Genomic DNA, 19,245 nt, shown 5'->3' with positions numbered 1-19,245 from the left:
TGCTTCGTTTATTGTTACCCACCCAATGTTGGCCATTTGTCATTGTTGGCAATTTGTCAGCAGTACCTTTGATTCTGTTTATCTCCTCATTCCACTTCAGTCTACTGATCTGGTCGGTCTACCAAACCTTGTGTAAACATTTAAAAATAAGGATGAAAAATTGCTATTAATTACCCCTCAGTGAAGCATTATCTAGTTAATTATGAATGACTTGATTCTTTCCTCTAGATATTGTCGGATCTGTCCCACCCACCCAAAAACTCAGCTGCCAAGCATTGAGCTTGGAAAGAATAATGGGAAGGGATAGATCACCTCATTAATTCTTCTGATAATGATTAATTATGCAATATTCACCTGTATTGTGCAATACTCACATCTATTGTTTCATCATGCTTCACCACAAGCCTGTTGGAGGTCTCAGACTCTTCGTTTGACATTTTATATTTTTGGTTCCATGTATACATTTAGATTTGATTTTGTTTCCACATTGCCAGATAAATGTGTAAGATGTGGTTTGTGGTTCTACATTTCTCAGTATTTAAATGCAGGACGTATAAGCTGGAAACACAATCTCTCTTAGCCTTGCTAATAATTCTATTACTGAAAATACTCCTTCTGTTGGCAAACCCAATGCCCCCATGCCAAGACAAATGAAGCCAAAATAGGGGGAACTGAAAAATAAAAGCATGCTCAGCAGAGATCTAATGTCATGGCCCAGGACTGAGAACTTCCAGAAACTCAGGGCTCATCTACACCAAGCAGGATATTCCACTATGAAAGGCAAAATACTGCTTTATACTAGGGATGTGCTCCGCTCCGATTAGGAGCGTAGAAGCAGTAGCGGATTGGCCTGCTCCGCCTTACCCAGAGGCGGAGTAGGAGCGGACCGCGGACCCCCTAGAAGCAAGGCGAAGAGAAGCGCCCATTTTTCGGAGCTCCGAGTTCAGGCGGAGCGCTCCGGTCGCCATCTTGAAAACATTTCGCCATAGGATTGCATTGCGGCAAATAATCGCGCATAACTACGTTGTTTTTGAAGCTATCATTCTGAAAATTCTTGTGCACAGAGAGTCGTGGATGGGGGTCATTTTGAGACCACTCTCACCTCTCTGCATCGTACGGGTCACGGGCTATATTTTTGTGAAAATCGGGTCAACCGCGCGGCTCAAACTGCGTTTTCGGCTTTTCGCCCATAGGATTGCATTGAGGGAAAGAATCGGGGATAACTGGGGGGGGGGGTTTAAGCTATCATTCTGAAAATTCTTGTGCACAGAGAGTCGTGGATGGGGGTCATTTTGAGACCACTCTCAACTTTCTGCATCGTACGGGTCGCGGGCTATATTTTTGTGAAAATCGGGTCAACCGCGCGGCTCAAACTGCGTTTTCGGCTTTTCGCCCATAGGATTGCATTGAGGGAAAGAATCGGGGATAACTGGGGGGGGGGTTTAAGCTATCATTCTGAAAATTCTTGTGCACAGAGAGTCGTGGATGGGGGTCATTTTGAGACCACTCTCAACTTTCTGCATCGTACGGGTCGCGGGCTATATTTTTGTGAAAATCGGGTCAACCGCGCGGCTCAAACTGCGTTTTCGGCTTTTCGCCCATAGGATTGCATTGAGGGAAAGAATCGGGGATAACTGGGGGGGTTTTAAGCTATCATTCTGAAAATTCTTGTGCACAGAGAGTCGTGGATGGGGGTCATTTTGAGACCACTCTCAACTTTCTGCATCATACGGGTCGCGGGCTAGAAGTTTTTAAAAAATCGGCGGGAAAAATACCTTTTTCAAAGGGCTGAGGGGCAGAGTCAGCTCCCGGTCATGATGATCCCAAAGTTGGAGGAGGGCATAGGCAAAACAGGTAACTTGGGATTCTGGGAAACTTCTCTTTCTTCATCTGAACGGGCTTTTCCCCGTGTTTTTTAACACACCTCGCAGGGATGTTGTGTGTGGGGTGCCCGATTTTCAAAAATTCGCCAAAAATCAGGGGATGATGGGATTGCTTTGAAACTTGGCGTGCGTGTGTATATCCCCATGAGGTGTCATGGTGCCAAACTTGAGGTTTCTAACTTGAACAGAAAAAAAGTTGTATACTTTTTTAGCTTTCAATGCAAGCCTATGGGGGGGGGAAACGGAGCTCCGGATCCGGATCCGGAGCTCCGGGCAGAGCGGAGCGGAAGTGGGCGGAGCGGGGGCGGGGCAGAGCGGCCCGATCCGAAAAATGGCAGATCTGCAAGTGAAGCGGAGCGGGGGGTCCGTGCACACCCCTACTTTATACTGCTTTATAGTGGTACAATACTGCTTTATAGTGGTATTGAAGTGCACAGACAACTGTTGGGGCCCATGACACATACCATATACCACTTTCACAGTGTCATATCCTGCTTGGTATAGATGTGTCATGGCCCCTAACAATTGTCAGTGCACTTCAGTACCGCTATAAAGCAGTAGTGTGGCTCCTGCCTTTTATATACCGCTTCCATACCACTTTCATATTGGAATATCCAGTTTGGTGTAGGTGAGTCCTCAGTTCTCCAGCAGAAGTATCACCTCTGAGGAGTGGTAAGAACCAATCCTCAGTCACTCTTAAATAGGGCCTTCCACCTTCGATCCAGCACCTTCTCCATTAACTCTCAGGAAAGTATTTCTGTCCCATGATCCCCAAGACTGAATCTCAAACTCATCCAGTAAGGCCTTAGCTAGACCAGGCTTTATCACGGGGCAAACCCCAGGATTGTCCCTGTGCATCCACATGACACACAGGAGATCCCAGGATCAGGGAGGGATGATTCCTCCCTTGCCCTGGGATAGAGCCCTACACTTTGGGCCCACTTTTTCCTCGGTCCCAGGCTGAGCCTGAGGCCATGGAATGTGTGGCCCATTGCCACGGTTTGACCCAGCTCCACGCGAGCTGGGAGCTGCGCATGGGCCGCAGTGCTCCTCAGGAGTGCTGTGCCTATCGGGGGTAGGGTGAGGGGAGTAAGAAAATTATGTTAAATTAAAAAGGACCTACCTTAAGCACAAGAGAGTTTGTGTGCTGCTTCTCCTTTAAAAATAAAAAATGGCAGGCGCGACGCCTCTCTTCCTGAGGTCGTTGCGCCTCACGTGTAAACAGAGGAGGGATCTCACGTTAATCAGAATGTGAGATCTTCCCTCCTCCATGCTGGATTATCAGGTAGGTCTAGCTAAGGCCTCAGTAGGAAGGCTGTGGGGAGCATTCCCCTGCCAGATTCACAATCAGACATCAGACTCCACAATCCACATCAGACTCTTAATACCCCCCACAAAGAAACACCTTCAGAAAAGGGGCTAGTCTTTTCAGATGCAGCACATGAGAAGATAGAGCTCCCAGAAAGAATCTACAGCCCAGGCAATAAAAACTTGGTAGTTGCTCCAGGCCAGTGCTTGGACAACTTGTCTTTAGGGTTGTCAGAAGAATCCCTCTGGGGCTGGCGATGAAGTTCAATGAGCTTTAGTCAGCTTGGTCCCCTGAACTTTCCCATGAGTTGGCTTGACTCAATCTGCACCAAGTTGGGTGAGCTCATGGATTTCCAGGTGTTTTTCTCAAAAAAAAATTACAAAATATCAAATGGGGAAAAAACATGTGTAAAGGAATTTGCACAAATTAAGGCTGCAATTTCTGCAAATTACCCAAATGTCAGCCTTAAATTGTTCAAATTCTGCAAACTTTGCTGAAATTTGTGAGAATTGTAGGTGCAATTTTGACAAATTGCTGTTTACAAATAATGAAACAAAAACAAACAAACATAAAAAAATGATTCCTGGAGTTTGGGAATCAACCCTCAGCTTGGCTCACAAATGCAAGCTGAGTTAGGGGGACTTCAGGAATCCATAGGGCCCCCTAAAGGACTGGATTTCCCATTAACAGACATCTCAATATATATTTTTTATTGTGAATATTAACAAAACAGAACAAAAAAATAAATTGTGAAAAAGAAAAGAAACATTACATATATAGGAATATTGTCATTTTTTCCATTAAATATAGTTAGTGCATGTGGTTTTTTTTTCTTCAGGAGTTACGCTTGGTTTCAAGAAGAGCAGACCAAATATTCATGTACTGTATTTATCCATTCACAAGTGGTGTTGATATAACACCCGTTCAAATGGTGATAGCATTGTTAATTCCTCAGTCCATTGCATTATGTTGAGAATTTGTCCTTCCAATATGATAATATAAGTCTTTTAGCTTTCATAAGGGCTCTGAAAATCCATCTGCACTGACCATGTGTTAACTTCCAAGAAGCCAGTGGGTAGTTTAGGAGGACAAGCACATTATTCCATATTAAAGATTGTTTCAATATGAAGTTTATCCTTGCCTTTGCTGCAGGATCGCTAGCCAGGGTCCTGAACTTAAATCAAGAATGCCTGGACCAGTATTTGTAGTACTGTCCATGGACCTGTACACAATCTGTCTCAGGTCTGTGCCAGTTGGATACCTAACTTTGTTCCTTCTCACTGTTCTGTTGCCTTGCTGGGAAGATGGAATCCCCAATGAAGAAGGACATACATTTGCAGAAATATCTATTTTAAAAATCTAAGGAGGCTGGAGGCAAAACCTCCCAACAATAACCCAAGGTAGACTGAAGATATTCAATAGTCATCAGAAGCCATGAAATGTTTAGTGACAGTTGTAGAATAGAAATTGATACGGGTGGGAGGAGAGAGAATTAGCTTTCTTGAGCACCTCACAGAGTGAGGTATCATGGAAGAAGACATGTTGAGGTGGTAGGCATAGGACATGTCTGGACCATGGATTATTTTCCAGGGTCATCCCTGGATCATCCCTGTGTGTCCAAACGTCACAAAGGGGATCCCAGGAGCAGCCAGGGATGACCCATCTATTTTCCAGTCCATTTTCCCCATGGTCCCAGGACCATCCAGAGGACCCTGGCTGGTGTGCTGCACACTCCTGTATTATTATTCATTATTATTATTTATTTATATAGCACCATCAATGTACATGGTGCTGTACAGAGTAAAACAGTAAATAGCAAGACCCTGCCGCATAGGCTTACAATCTAATAAAATCATAGTAAAACAATAAGGAGGGGAAGAGAATGCAAACAGGTACAGGGTAGGGTAAGCAGGCACAGGGTAGGGAAAAACTAACAGTAGAAAGTAACAGTAGAAGTCTGCACAACATCAAGTTTTAAAAGCTTTAGGAAAAAGAAAAGTTTTTAGTTGAGCTTTAAAAGCTGTGGTTGAACTTGTAGTTCTCAAATGTTCTGGAAGAGCGTTCCAGGCGTAAGGGGCAGCAGACGAAAATGGACGGAGCCGAGCAAGGGAAGTAGAGGCCCTTGGGCAGGCGAGAAACATGGCATCAGAGGAGCGAAGAGCACGAGCGGGGCAATAGTGTGAGATGAGAGAGGAGAGATAGGAAGGAGCTAGACCGTGAAAAGCTTTGAAGGTTAACAGGAGAAGTTTATATTGGATTCTGAAGTGAATTGGAAGCCAATGAAGAGATTTCAGAAGCGGAGTAACATGGTCGGAGCGGCGAGCCAAGAAGATGATCTTTGCGGCAGAGTGGTGAACAGAAACCAATGGACTGATGTGAGAAGAAGGAAGGCCAGAGAGAAGAAGGTTGCAGTAGTCCAACCGTGAAATAACCAGTGCATGAACAAGCGTCTTGGCAGAAGAGACAGACAAAAATGATCGAATCCTGGCAATATTATACAGGAAAAATCGACAAGATTTAGCTACTGCCTCAATATGAGGAATAAAGGAGAGCGAGGAGTCGATGGACCCATGTGGGATGGTTCCATGCCCATGGGGGTGGGGTGCAGCAATTTCACCATCCCATGGATAGCGGGGGATGTTTGGGCATGTTTTTAAATGTATCTTTCACCCCGTGCACGGCTCCTCCTGAAAAAAAATGGCAGCCACAACATCCCTCTTTCCTTTTGGGATGTCGCACTGCCGTTTGGATGCTGGGGGAGGATCACAGAAGCAGTTGAGACTGTGATCCTCCCCCTCCCTCCATCTACATCCTTAAGTGTAGACATCCCCATAGTCCCTGGCATTGAGAACAAATTTTGCCATTATTTGTATAGCCCCTCCTCTTCATATGCATTCTCTCTTCCTGAATTCTGTTTCTTGGATACATATAGACCCTTCCAGAGGTTCTTCTCTATGCATTCACTGTAGGTATTGGAAAAAAGTGTCCCAAGCTTCACACTCCCTGACCTGCAAGTCTGAAAAGTGTTGTTGTGTGCATATGTGCTCCTCCCAAAACCTGGAAGTAGGTTTCCTGCTCTCATAAGTGTTCTTCTTGGATGCAGTCGCATTGAGGTCAGGGTGAGTGACGCAACCCTTCTTCCTTTTCCATACATAGAGTGAACTCATGGAAGGTAAAACTGGAAAGGGGACACCAAATGTGTCTGAATCTTTGGAGATTCAGATGAGTTCTTGGCCACTGACTTTGATGAGTATAGATTTGAGGGGGGGAGTGGGAGTTGTGCTGCATATGAGAATTTGTTGGGATGAAAACTGCTGGAAACCTTTGCCAAATATAAATTCCCCTTTAAATGTTACAAATGTCTAAATGTGTTTTAAGTGAAGAAGCTGAACTCAGTCCTTTGTAGAGAAGGAATAAATAAGGAATGCAAGCCATGAGAAGAAGCTTTTACAATTCCTTCTCTTTCAACTACTGAATCTTAAAACAACCAAAGGCCTCAGAGCAGAGTCCTAGCTGTCAGAAGCAAGCAGGAACTGTTGCCAAATGCCAGGCACAGCAAATCAATCCTGTTAAATCTTCAAGTGGCATTAACATTACGCTTAAACCAAATGCTTCAATTCCAGCACTTCAGAGTAGTATATAGTCTCTAAAAGCAAAGAACTCTCTGGCAAATAAGGAATGGATTAATCATGGTTTTGACATTAGCCATTCCAAAATCCAAGACTTTAGTAAATATGAATATAAGGAATGCAGCATCAGACAGTTGACTTTTTGAATATCAGCAGATGTCAGGCTTGGAGAAACTTTAGAAATGTGTTCCTCAATCACAGGTGTTTATCACCTGTGGCCAAACACTGCCAGAGAAATGTGTTGAGGTTTTTTTTTAAAAAAAATACTCTAGCAGAATTTCATTAGGAATTCAAACGTACCATTCATGCACTGACTCACTGCTAGATGCTAAATATTTGAGGAAGTAATGACAATTATGACAAGAAAAACAAACATCTGTATAGTGCTTTTACGTGTTCAATGTGTTTCACATGCATTGTTCTTTAGCAATCTTTTCAACAATCCTAGAAATGTAGGGAGCTGCCGTGTAATAAGAAAGACCTTGTACTGGGTTTTTCTAGCCCAGAATTGTCAACACTGATTAGCAATGACTCAGTTTCTGGAATTATTATCTCCCTTGCTGCTGATGGGGAGACTAAAAGATTGGCTTGCCGAAGGCACCCTGTGAGTTCATAGTACTTGAGTCTATTGTTACTTAATTTTATTATTGTCTATTGGTTTTGTAGTTGTCTGTTCATTACAGCTGCTTTTAGCTCGTTGATGATGTATTTTAATGTCCTTTATTTTTATGTTGATGTTTTTCTATATATATATTCTTTGAGGGACATCTTCATAGGGAGGGGAAGTGCGAAGAAATGTTCCTAAATAAGTAAATTATAGAAACAAGAAAGAAAGAAAGAAAGAAAGAAAGAAAGAAAGAAAGAAAGAAAGAAAGAAAGAATACGATTTGAACTGAATTGCTGGTCTCTGCTATGCAGTATCTGGAGATGTTGTATGCATCATTCAAATATGGTTGATTGGTGGGGAGAAGATTGGGTTAGGGTTAGGTCTATTCAAGTATCTACTGTAGGTACAAAAGAGGCCAGGGCTCCTCTATCTTTGAAATGTATTTACATTTTCAAGTGTATGTGTGCATGAGTATAATCTCATTCTGGGAATAAGATGGAAGGGTGGCATAAAAAGTACTTTAAATAAATACACACTAAGGTTTGGGCAGAAGAGTGTGTGTCTACAGGGCCAGTGTATCATGCCATACTGCTGGAAAGATGAGAAATGCTTCCGTTGGTGAAATTTCCTTTTCTACCTAAACCCTTAAAGTTATTGTTAAGACTGCCCCATTCCTGCAGACAGAGACAAATGATACCTCTTTAGAAGAGGAGGACATTTCTACCACTTCCACAATGTACCAGGACCAGGGAGTCAGTCTGCTTTCATCCCGAGGGCCAAATTCCATCTCAGACAAGTTTTTTTTGGGGGGGGGCATTCCACTCATGGGTGGGGCCAAAGGCAAAAGTGACCTAAAGGCAAAAGGTAAAAAAATACCAGGGATGTGCGCAGCCTCAGTCCTGAACTCCAAATCTGAGTCTAAGCAGACCGATTTGGCCTGTCTTAGCCCAAATTCAGTTCAGGAACAAATTGGGTTATCTCAGGCTGAAGCACTTTTGGCAATTTGGGCTGATGGCCAGCTGCTGCCCACTGGCAGGACAACCATCCTCCAGAATTGGGAAAATGCACAAAAGCAGTGGTACGGGGAAAGGGGTGAGGCTGGAGTAAGGTGCATGTGCACCAGATAGGGACCCCAAGCTGTCATGGAAGATTACCCATTTGGGCATCCATTCCAGTTCCAATGTGAACTGCGGATTCCACATCAGACTTGCTTTTCCCCAGTTGGATGGATTCCACAGACTTGCATACTGTTTTTCGATTGTTCGGGAATTTTACACAAATTTTGATGTAGAGAAATAAGTCATTTATTAAAACAAATGAAATAAAAAGCATGGCCAAAAATGTGAATTTCCGACTTAGGCTAAAGTGTGAAAATGCACATTGGGGATTTGCACATTTCAAGGGGATTTGTGCATTTTGCATGTGCAGATTTGTGTAAATGTGAATTTGCCCAAATTCAGAAACTATTTTTTTTTAAAAAAAAAAAATCTGATTATCTAAATGGGCGGATGACAGAATTAAAAAAATGTTGCATCCATCACCCCTTTAAGCCTACCATTTATGCAAATAGGACATTTAAAGGGATGATCTATGCAACATTACAGGCATTCATGCCTCCAATGTTGCATACATTGCACCTTTAAGCCTGCCCTGTACCCAAACGGAACCGTCACTGACAAGAACGAGCCATCATTATGGTGGCTTCCTAAGGGAATGGACACCAGTGTTCTGTTGCCAAGCGCCTGCCATTGTCCCAGCAGTCCACACCACACCGTAGGCTGAGGGCAGGGGTTCAGTGCACAGCATGTGCCACAAGAGTGAGGTGGTCCATCCATCCCTATACATATCCAACAGTGATTGCAACTGCATGCGGAACTCAAAAGAGAAACAAGCTCAGAGCTGATGCTCAGAGATTCTGGGTGAACATGAACAGCGCTTGCTTGCTCGTCCCTTTTTACATTACAGAATGTGGTCACTTCAGTACTGAACAACTGATACCCAATAATCTCATTTTATTAGTGCTAATCTCAGGAGCTCAGTGCTAAATACTGATACATTTCTAAAAGCCGATCTACTTCAGAGGGTAAATGCAATTCGTCTTATATCCTGATAAATATCATTTTGTATTTTATAGCTCTAATTGCCATACATCTATAATTTCTGGCAAGCACGTTAGTCTTTTAAATTCTTGAAATTGTTAGCTACATTAAAATGAAATCAGTATGGATTTTTCTACCCCTAGGCAAAAGAATACACTCAATGGAGAAGTGTATTCACTAAGACAGGCATCATTGCAGAAAAAAAGAGGTGTTTTTTTTTAATAAATAAATAAATAAATAAATAGAACTGTAGGTCTTTGTTTCTGTTCCAGGGTGTCAGAATGAGTAAATTAGATCACTAAAATGAAGCCTAATCATCAGCACAAACTTTAAAACAATTTGAGATCCTTTGAACCTTTAGACAAAATCCAATAAAGCATTTGAAGAAGGAAATCAATAAAAAGTCTTAAAGGGTTCTCTTTCTCTTTTTGTCACACAGACCGTAAGCTTTCTCTCTGAAGCCGTTTTTCCTGTGCAGTCAACAATATCCACGGAGCTAGATCCTTCCTTTATTCTGCATGAATCCATCGCAAAGGTAAAAGAAATCAAGATGTCTGACTCAGCGATACAAGTACTTTTTTATGTTAACCAATTATGAATCAATTAGTCAATACTTCAAAGGCGTTTAAAAAGTATTAGTTATATGCCAGCCTGGTTGGTTATTATTAACTTGCATTATCAGCACAATGTTGAGACATATGTTATGGTGGGACGTGGAAGGGGGCTTTCTCTGTTGTGGCACCCCGGCTGTGGAATGCCCTCCCGTTGGAGACCCGACTGGCACTGGTTTTATTTCGGCACCAAGTTAAGAGATGGCTTTTTAACAAAGCCTTGAATGGCTAAATTCACCAAGCTTACACATAGTTATTGTTTTTTACTGCTTTTAAATTCTATACTGGTTTGAACTTGATTCATGGTTTAATTTCCTTTTAGCTGTGTATATTTGTTGTTTTATATTGTTGGTACAATTTTATCTGTTTGCCACCCTGACATCTAGTGATAAAGGGGGGATACAAATGTTTTAATACATTTTAGTAAATAAATGTTTATATGTCTAGTCAAAAGGAAGTCCCATTGAAACCACAGAGAGCTTCGGCTATGGAGCAGTATATAAATGTAATAAATAAATAAAATAAGTCAAGGTGGCTTATTCGCAAGAAAGCAGGTATAAGGTAGGTTGACCATATGAAAAGGAGGTGCCCTGCCCTCTTTTAAAGCTGCAGGTGCCCTGCCCTCTTTTAAATCTAGTCACTCTAGTATAGCTCCTGCACTTCAACTGTTGTGATGAAGAGGGAATTTCACCAGGTTTTCCATATATACAAATGACACCTGCTGAAATTCCCTTTTCTATGCAACTGTTAAAGATACAGGAGCCCTGTCCTCCTTTTCATATGGTCGCCCTAGCATAGGGCTACCTAAGGGCTACTTTTCTTAGAGTCAGACTACTCATCATGCTAACCATATAGTGTTTAGCTGAAGCTTAGCTTTTTCTTTATTCTAATGTAAGCATGTATAGTCCATGTTTGGATCGGAACTACTATGGATCAGGTGGAGAGGATTAAGAACATAACAGAAAAAGAACCATGCAGGATCAGTTGGGTTAATGTTTCCTTAGGAATGTGAAGTCATAGATTGTATTGATCGTATATGTTTTATCATGTTGCATTGGGATTTTAATTATACGTCAGTTTATGTGGGCATGTTTCTGCTTCTGGCTGGAACAATATATTCAAACTGAAAAGCTGTAAGATAAGGTGAATTTGGTGTAGCCCAATGTGCTTAAGGTCCCCAAATTGTCCTCTGGAGATAATTGGCAGTATGTGTGGAACAACCTAAAAGAAGTACTTCTCTATACCATATGTAATTTACTATGTAGGTAGGATGACTATATGGAATGGAGGACAGGACTCCGGTATCTTTAACAATTGTATAGAAATTGGAATTTCAGCAGGTGTCATTTGTATGCATGCAGCACCAATACCCTCTTCATCACAACAATTAAGGCTGCAGGAGCCCTGCCCTCTTTTGTATCTGATCACTCTTGTATAGATCCTGCAGCTTCAACTGTTGTGATGAAGAGGGAATTTCACTAGGTGCTACATACATACAAATGACGCCTGCTGAAATTCCCTTTTATCAAATATCTTGAGGAAATGCATGTGAGAAAAAAGCACTCTTTAATGAAGCCTTTTTTAAAACAAGTTTTTTTTAATGAAGACTTGGACAGAAGCAAAACCTTGGTGGAGAAAACACACACACCCCCAAGACTCTTTTATGCCTCTAAGGAAGTGTATAAACTCTGAGTTTGCCCATAGGATACAGGTCAGAGAAGCTTCTGGTCCTTGGAACCAAAAGAGCTATGGAATCCTTTGGTTTGCTTGAGCGAGACAAAGAAAATCCCCTTTTGACTAAGCTAAATAATAGGTAGAATCTGTTTATATAGGGGCTGTTCAGACAACACACTAAACCGTGGTTAGGCCATGTTTAAACCATGGTTATGTAGCCACCATGGTTATGCCTGGTTCCCATGACACACTAAGCCGTGGTTCACACAACTCACTAAGCCATAATATTTAGCTCAAAAAGCTTAACCACCATGGCTTAGCCGGTCAATCTGAACAGGCTCATTCTCTCTTCCCCCATCCCATATGACTGTAGCCAGTGATTGGAGTGGGCCTGTGCACTCACATGGGAGTGAAGGCTTATGGAGCAGTCTTCCCCAATCTGTGTCCTTTGGCCTACCTCAGCGATTGCTTTGTATCTTGAGTCTTATCATCCAACATTTGTCAGTTCTTGCATGACGTCTTCTTTGTATGGACTTTTAAGGGAATAGTTGAAAGGATAACAAAAACAGTGGTGCTTCCCCCCCCCCCCGCCCCGGAACCACCCTCCCCCCAGCAAAGATGAAAACAGAATTTAAAAAGTGTGTAACTCTCCATTTCACAGAACATTTCCCCAGTTAGAGGCACACAGCGCTTCATAAAAAGGAACATATTGTGCATTACACTAATTGTGATGTATGGTTTGTTTTTGTAGTTTCACAGGACTATTAAAAAAAACAAAAAACTCCAGTCCTGGTATGAACCATGGCTGTAAAGACACTTTAATGTTTACTATATTTGTCATGGTATTGATAACTCCCCCCCCCCCACTGCTATTTGCATTGGAGGAAGACTCCGATGCCTTACCTGAGAGGATGCCTTCTCCCTTACCAACTTGCCCGGTCACTGAGGTCATTGGAAGGCATACTCCTCGTGATTGCCCATGGAACTTCAGCCTGATTGGTGTCCACCAAGGGAAGAGCCTTTAGTGTGGTGTCCCCTTCTCTTTGGAACACCCTGTGTTCCAAAGAGAAGGGGCCTGAACCTCTTTGGGTTGATCTGCCCATCCTCTGCTCCACTCCGCAAGCGAGATTCAGAGGAGCGGATCGAGAGTTTGCCCCCCTTCCCTACTTAATTGCCTCCATGGCAGACAGCGGAGGCAGGTATGTGGGGAAGGGGGGACAAAATGGGAGCCGATGAGCTAAACTCCCCCCGCCCCCTTACCTGGCTCCGTCGTGGTCTAGCACGGGCTTCAACTGAGGCCCGGCGCTCAGTTGAAGCCCACGACGGACCACGATGGAGGCAGGTAAGCCCCCCCTCCCCCTTACCTGGCTCCACCGCTGTCACTGCATGGACGGCAGCAGCAGAACCAGGTAAGCCAAACTCCCCCCGCCCCCTTACCTGTGACCGTCATGGGCTTCAATTGAGGCCCTGGCTTGAAGCCAGAAGAGGAGGCCGCAGCCTCTTCCAGGTTGAAGCCAGGGCCTCAATTGAACCCCACGATGGACACAGATAAGCCCCCCTCCTTCCTGCCCCCTTACCTGGCTCCGTTGCCATCACCGCACAGACTGTGGTGGTACTGGCGGTGCCAGATGAGTCCCCCTCCCCCACACTTACCTGTGTCAGGAGCTCTGGATCTAGGTGAACCGCTTCACCTCAATCCGCAGCTCCCCCGACCAGATCCATCTCCGACTTTGGCAGAGGTGAATCAGGCCGCTCTGCTATCACTTCTACGAACTGAAGCAAAGCGGAGCACAGCCCTACTCAATACTGCTTCTACTTCTACTCCATTCCCAACCCTGCAGCTGCCATTATGGTTTTTTTTAAATGGTATTAATTGCAAAACCTTATTTAATATAAAATACAGTTGGGCTCACAACACACTGAAAACACTATTTTCTACTAATAACATTTATTTACTATACTAAGGACTAGGTTGGGAGTGTATGTGCTTTCAATTTTCTTTTTAAATTCTCATCCATTTTAGGATTCCACACTGCTTATTATACATTTCTCTCCTCTTTATTTCAAAGGGATTTGAGTTGCTTAGTTTAGTTGATGTTTGCTTTGCTTCATCTTTCTTCAATTTCTTAAATTACCAAGATAGCTTAAGAGGTGGGAATTGATCGTAGAAGAAGAAAATATTGAAGTAATCTGATATTTTTAGTTTGCATTGTTGAGGATTTCTCCCCGCCCCCCGTATTTCATATTTTCAATTATCTATTAGATCAAGCTACTTTCATATGTCTGATGATCTATTTGATGGCAACGGAACAAAATCTTTCTGCAGAACTTCATCCATGAGATCCAGATTCTAAATATATCATCTGTAGACGATGCACACATTGATCTTCAGTATAGTCCCCTAGGGAAAGAGACAGCTCAATACAGTTTTATTTACTTTAAATGAAGTGTAGGGATGGAGGAGGGGTAATTCAATTTCACCTGTAATGGAAGTGTCTGAGATGGTCACGAAAGGGAATTGCAGCTACATAAAATAGTGTATAATTTAACTGATGAGCTCCATGACTAAATATGAATATTAACACATCAATTACATATAGTCATGGTATAAATAATGGTAGAATTATTATGTTGCACTATGGGTGGACAGACACAGCTGCATCATAGAATCATAGAACAGTAGAGTTGGAAGGGGCCTATAAGGCCATCGAGACCAACCACCCACTCAGTGCAGGAATCCACCCTAAAGCATCCCTGACAGATGGTTGTCCAGCTGCCTCTTGAATGCCTCTAGTGTGGGAGAGGCCACAACCTCCCTAGGTCATTGGTTCCGTTGTCATACTGCTTTTACAGTAAGCAAGTGACAACAAAGTATTTGAAGAATGCTATCATGTCTCCCCTCAGTCTTCTCTTCTCAAGGTTAAGCATGCCTAGTTCTTTCAGTCTCTCCCTGAAGGCTTTGTTTCCAGACCCCTGAACTTTGTTGTTGCCCTCCTCTGAACACACTCTAGCTTGTCTGCATCCTTCTTGAAGTGTGATGCCCAGAATTGGACACAATACTCAAGATGAGGCCTAACCAGTGCTGAATAGAGGTGAACCAGTACCTTGCACGCCCAATGAGGGATAGTGTTTGGCTCTGTTGGACACCCTCCAAGCCACCGATGTCGCCCACCCTCACTCGTGGTGCTGCACAAGCTTCTTTCTAGTCCAGTGAGAGCCCAACAAAGCTGCAAGACCACCTGGCCTTGGCTGGGGCCTCCATTGTTGTGTATTTTCCACATTGCATAAACGGGTCATTTACAGCTACCGTTTGTGTAATTTGGGAAATATGTAATTTCTGGAGGTTCTGTTGGAGGCACAATGGAGGCTGCAGACAAGGGTGGACAGCTGCAATGTGGTCTCTGAGCTATGGGGCACTCAAAGAGCAGGCCCACAAATGAGCCACAGCGCAGTGAGCTGAGTCCAGGGGTAACGTGGGGTTTGGGCACCCATGACATCCTTATGTTGCACACCTAGATGTCTGCATTGCTTTTCCTATAATATACAACCTCTGTATAAAGCATCAATTTTGGAGATGCACTGTCTGTACCGTTGCACCTCTCTGAATCCTGAATCTTCAGGAGTGTTCAGATTTGGATTCAGACTGCTTCAAAGGACCCCCACTTTGATTCAGACATCTCTCAAAACTGTTCAGATCAGTTCATTTAGGCACGGGATTTGGTTGTATCCCAAACACCCCATGACTTGGCAGTAAGTCGGATTGAGTTAATTGGGAATTACTCTCAGGTAAGTGCATATAGGAGTGGAGCCTAGGGCGCTTAGCCTATTATAATGTGTGTCATTGGAAATTTTAAGGGTAACTGTGCTTTCTGATGTTGTTATTACCATAACCATTTAAAAATAAAAGTAGAGACAGAGGTATTTATATTTTTCTAAGGATATACTGCAGATTTTGCTGAAGCCAGAAAAATTATATATTTCCCCCAAGCTCTCCATATAAGGAAAATACCAGGGTGGAGACATGGAAGAGGAAGAAAGGAGGAGCATGGTCTTCTGACTGACAGTTCCAGGCCAGCTTCTACTCAGTCTTGATAGTTTCATCCAGGTTCCCGAATCCCAGTGCTTTGGTCAGGGATGTTGAAGTATCATATCACAGCACTGTTTCGGTGTTTTGAATTCTTTCCTAATCCCATTTCCCAGAAACAAGAACTGTTAGGGTTGAAACTGAGAGCCCCCAGAGGCTGAGGGGTCTAGTAGGAGCACATCTGAGGAGGTGTCAGGACCAGTTCCCAGACCTTCACAAATGGGGCCCTCCATCTTGGATCTGCTCCCTATCCATTTGATCTCCAGGATGTGTCAGTGCCATCTTACTCTGAGTTGTGGGCCTTGGATTCCTCCAGTAAGCAGGGAAGCCATGTGGATGACCAGTATGGATTCTTCTGAGAGATTAAGGCTGTCATTCTAGGCATACTTACTTGGGGCAGTATCCAATACCGCTGCTGCACTCCCATTCAAACTATTGCAACAGTGGGACCCCTTGCTTGTGCAACAGGAAGTAGCAGTTCAAGAAACAGCCCCAGGGAAAAAATGGAAACCCTTCCTTAGAGATTGGGGCAGGTGTGCAGAGCTTCCTTCAGCAAGCTCTTCTGATCTGCACCATTTCAGAAATGAGCATTTCTGGCTGCTGCTGGGACCGTTAGGTTCCTGATGTGCTAATGCTAGTTCACAGGAAAGACTGGATATGGGAAGGCGGCCATACGGAAAGGAATATAGGGCTCCTGTATCTTTAAAAGTTGTTTTGAAAAGGAGGTTTTATTTGTATGCCTGCAGCACTTGGTGAAATTCCCTCTACATCACAACAGTTAAAGCTGCAGAAGCCCTGCCCTCTTTTGTATCTGGTCATTCCAGTATAGCTCCTGCAGATTTAACTGTTGTGACAAAGAGGGAGTTTCACCAGGTGCTGCATAAATACAAATGACACCTGCTGAAATGCCCTTTTCAAAACAACTGTTAAAGTTACAGGAGTCCTGTCCTCCTTTCCATATGGTCATTCTAGGATATAGGTCTTGGAAGCAAGTCCTATTGAAATTGATAGGATGTATTTCCAAACAATTGTGATTGGGATCAGGCTGAAAAAGAAATAGAAAGTTTTTTATTCCCCCCTTTTTGTGTGTGTGTGTGTCAAAAGTAAAATGTATTTGTAATACTAAGAGTAGCCTGACTCCATGGTTGTTCCAAATATTTTCCATGAATGTCTGTGGTTTTGAGAAGGAGGTTGAAGAGGCTATGCTCCCCAGTATATCAGGAAGGGTCAAACATTTGTGAGTGGGATGACAAATGTTCCAGTGTAGTTGTAGTAGAAGTTGTAGTTGAAGGCAAAAGTTACCTTCCTTCCTTCCTTCCTTCCTCTTAGAAGAAAGCAAATAAGACTTTATGCCCACTTACCTATGGGCGATGAAATGGCTACTGTAACTTTTTCATGGTGGGTGGGGACTCACAGAAATGCCCTCCCCAACACACACACACACACACACACACACACACACACACACACACACACATACACATTTACTGGGGGTGGGTGGGAGTTTCTCCCTTTCCTTACAGCTCCAGTTCTGTCATGTTATGGGGAGTGCAGGAGTTAAAAGCACTGAGCACTTTGTGGGTCTCCTCCTACCACAGCGGCTCTTAAGGTGAGCATGCAGGAGGGGCTGACTGGTGCCAGGTTTTTAAGCTTTTTAGAAACACTCTTTGTCCTGTATTGCTATATCAAGTCATTGCTTTTTCATGTAACATGCACAACACAAACACCACATCCCTACATTTCTATGACATATGAAACTTCTGAAGAAAACACAACCATACCTATATCTTTGAAATGCAGTCAAAAGGCTCTAGCCTTTCATAAATGCAGGCTTTCAAAGAGCCATCAGGTGTGTGTGTGTGTGTGTGTTCCTGTCCTTGAGTTGATGTGGCTTTAAAAACATGCTTTTCTTCCAGCGTGGAATGTCCAGAGATGTGGATTTCCTTGTACATCATCCATAAATGCATATTTAAAGTCAACAAAAGGGGGAAACCATTTGCTCAATATATATAATATGTATATATATATATTCATTCCAGCCTAGAGAGGCATATTTTAGTGTTTCTCATTAAACTGTTGAATGTGTATGTATCTACATACCCATATATTCAAGTTAGGCCTCACAGAGTTAGCTACTTTTAGTACTTATAAACTCATCTTTGCACAAAATTCAATTGTTGAATCCTTTTGTAAGCCAGTATTAATCATCAGACCTCCCCACCCCCTCATCTGTTGTGGTATGTAAGACAAAAAGTGTACAAAAGTATAAGGGAATCTGTTTGGAGGTATGTCTAAGGTTGTCACACAGAGGAGGGCCAAGATCTCTTCTCAATCATCCCAGAGTGCAAGACACAGACTAATGGGATCAAGTTACAGGAAGCCAGATTCCGCCTGGACATCAGAAAAAACTTTCTGACTGTTAGAGCAATACGACAATGGAACCAGTGACCTAGGGAGGTTGTGGGCTCTCCCACTCTAGAGGCCTTCAAGAGGCAGCTGGACAACCATCTGTCAGGGATGCTTTAGGGTGGATTCCTGCAATGAGCAGGGGGTTGTACTCGATGACCATATAGGCTCCTTCCAACACTACTATTCTATGATACTAGTATAAAGAAAAATACTGCCTAACTCCCCATTGGCTCAAGTTGTTGTTGTTGTTGTTGTTGTTTAATTACACTTCTATACTTCCCAATAGGCAAAGCTCTCTGGGAGGTTCATAAGAGATTAAAACCTTAAAAGTACAATTTCAAATATTATATATGCACATACAAAGCAATTTAAAACACTCAATGATATATCCCAGGGCCAGTTAAAGCCTTATCATATGCTGTCAAATCCCTCAGAATAGAGGGAACTATTAAGCTGGTGCCAAAGCATGACTTTGTTGGAGACAAGCCTCGGTGGGGAGAGTGTTTGAGAATGAGGGAGCCATCACTGAGAAGGCTCTCTTCCTTGTTGCCACCCTTCAAACCTTCTTCAGAGGAGGAGGGCTTCACTGTTAGGTATTTCAATCCTGAGCTGTGTAAGGCTTCATAGGTCAAAATCATCAGCACCTTGAATTGGGTCCAGAAATGTACAGGCAGCCAATGCAAGCGAGCCAGAATTGGTGTTATATGTTCAGTACTTCTGGTCCTAGTAATCTATCCGCATCTGCATTTTGCACTAATTGTAGCTTCCGAACCATCTCCAAAAGCAGCCCCACTTCTGTCTAATCTTTACTTAAATACAAACAACATTGACTAGGGTTATTTGATCATGCTCAAGGTGTCCTTAACAGGCCCTGTGAGATGACAGAGGGTGGTATCCAATTAAATCTTCCTGCTAATGGAACAGTTTCCATCAGTGGAAC

At 43.1% G+C, this 19,245-nt stretch overlaps 1 protein-coding gene across 1 annotated transcript in view; it reads left to right on the top strand.

Annotated features, from left to right (window-relative positions):
• The window catches only part of NAALADL2 (N-acetylated alpha-linked acidic dipeptidase like 2), a 762,753-nt gene that overhangs the window by 646,280 nt on the left and 97,228 nt on the right, over positions 1 to 19,245 (top strand). The window contains exon 11 of the mRNA XM_063131966.1: positions 9,967 to 10,062. Coding sequence (XP_062988036.1) covers positions 9,967 to 10,062 — 96 coding nt within the window. The remainder of the gene's footprint in view (positions 1 to 9,966; positions 10,063 to 19,245) is intronic.

This window comes from Elgaria multicarinata, chromosome 8, assembly GCF_023053635.1.
Source record: "Elgaria multicarinata webbii isolate HBS135686 ecotype San Diego chromosome 8, rElgMul1.1.pri, whole genome shotgun sequence".
Taxonomy (NCBI): Eukaryota; Metazoa; Chordata; class Lepidosauria; order Squamata; family Anguidae; genus Elgaria; species Elgaria multicarinata.
Note: the sequence above shows the minus strand (reverse complement) of the source record. Positions and strands in the feature narration are given on the sequence as shown.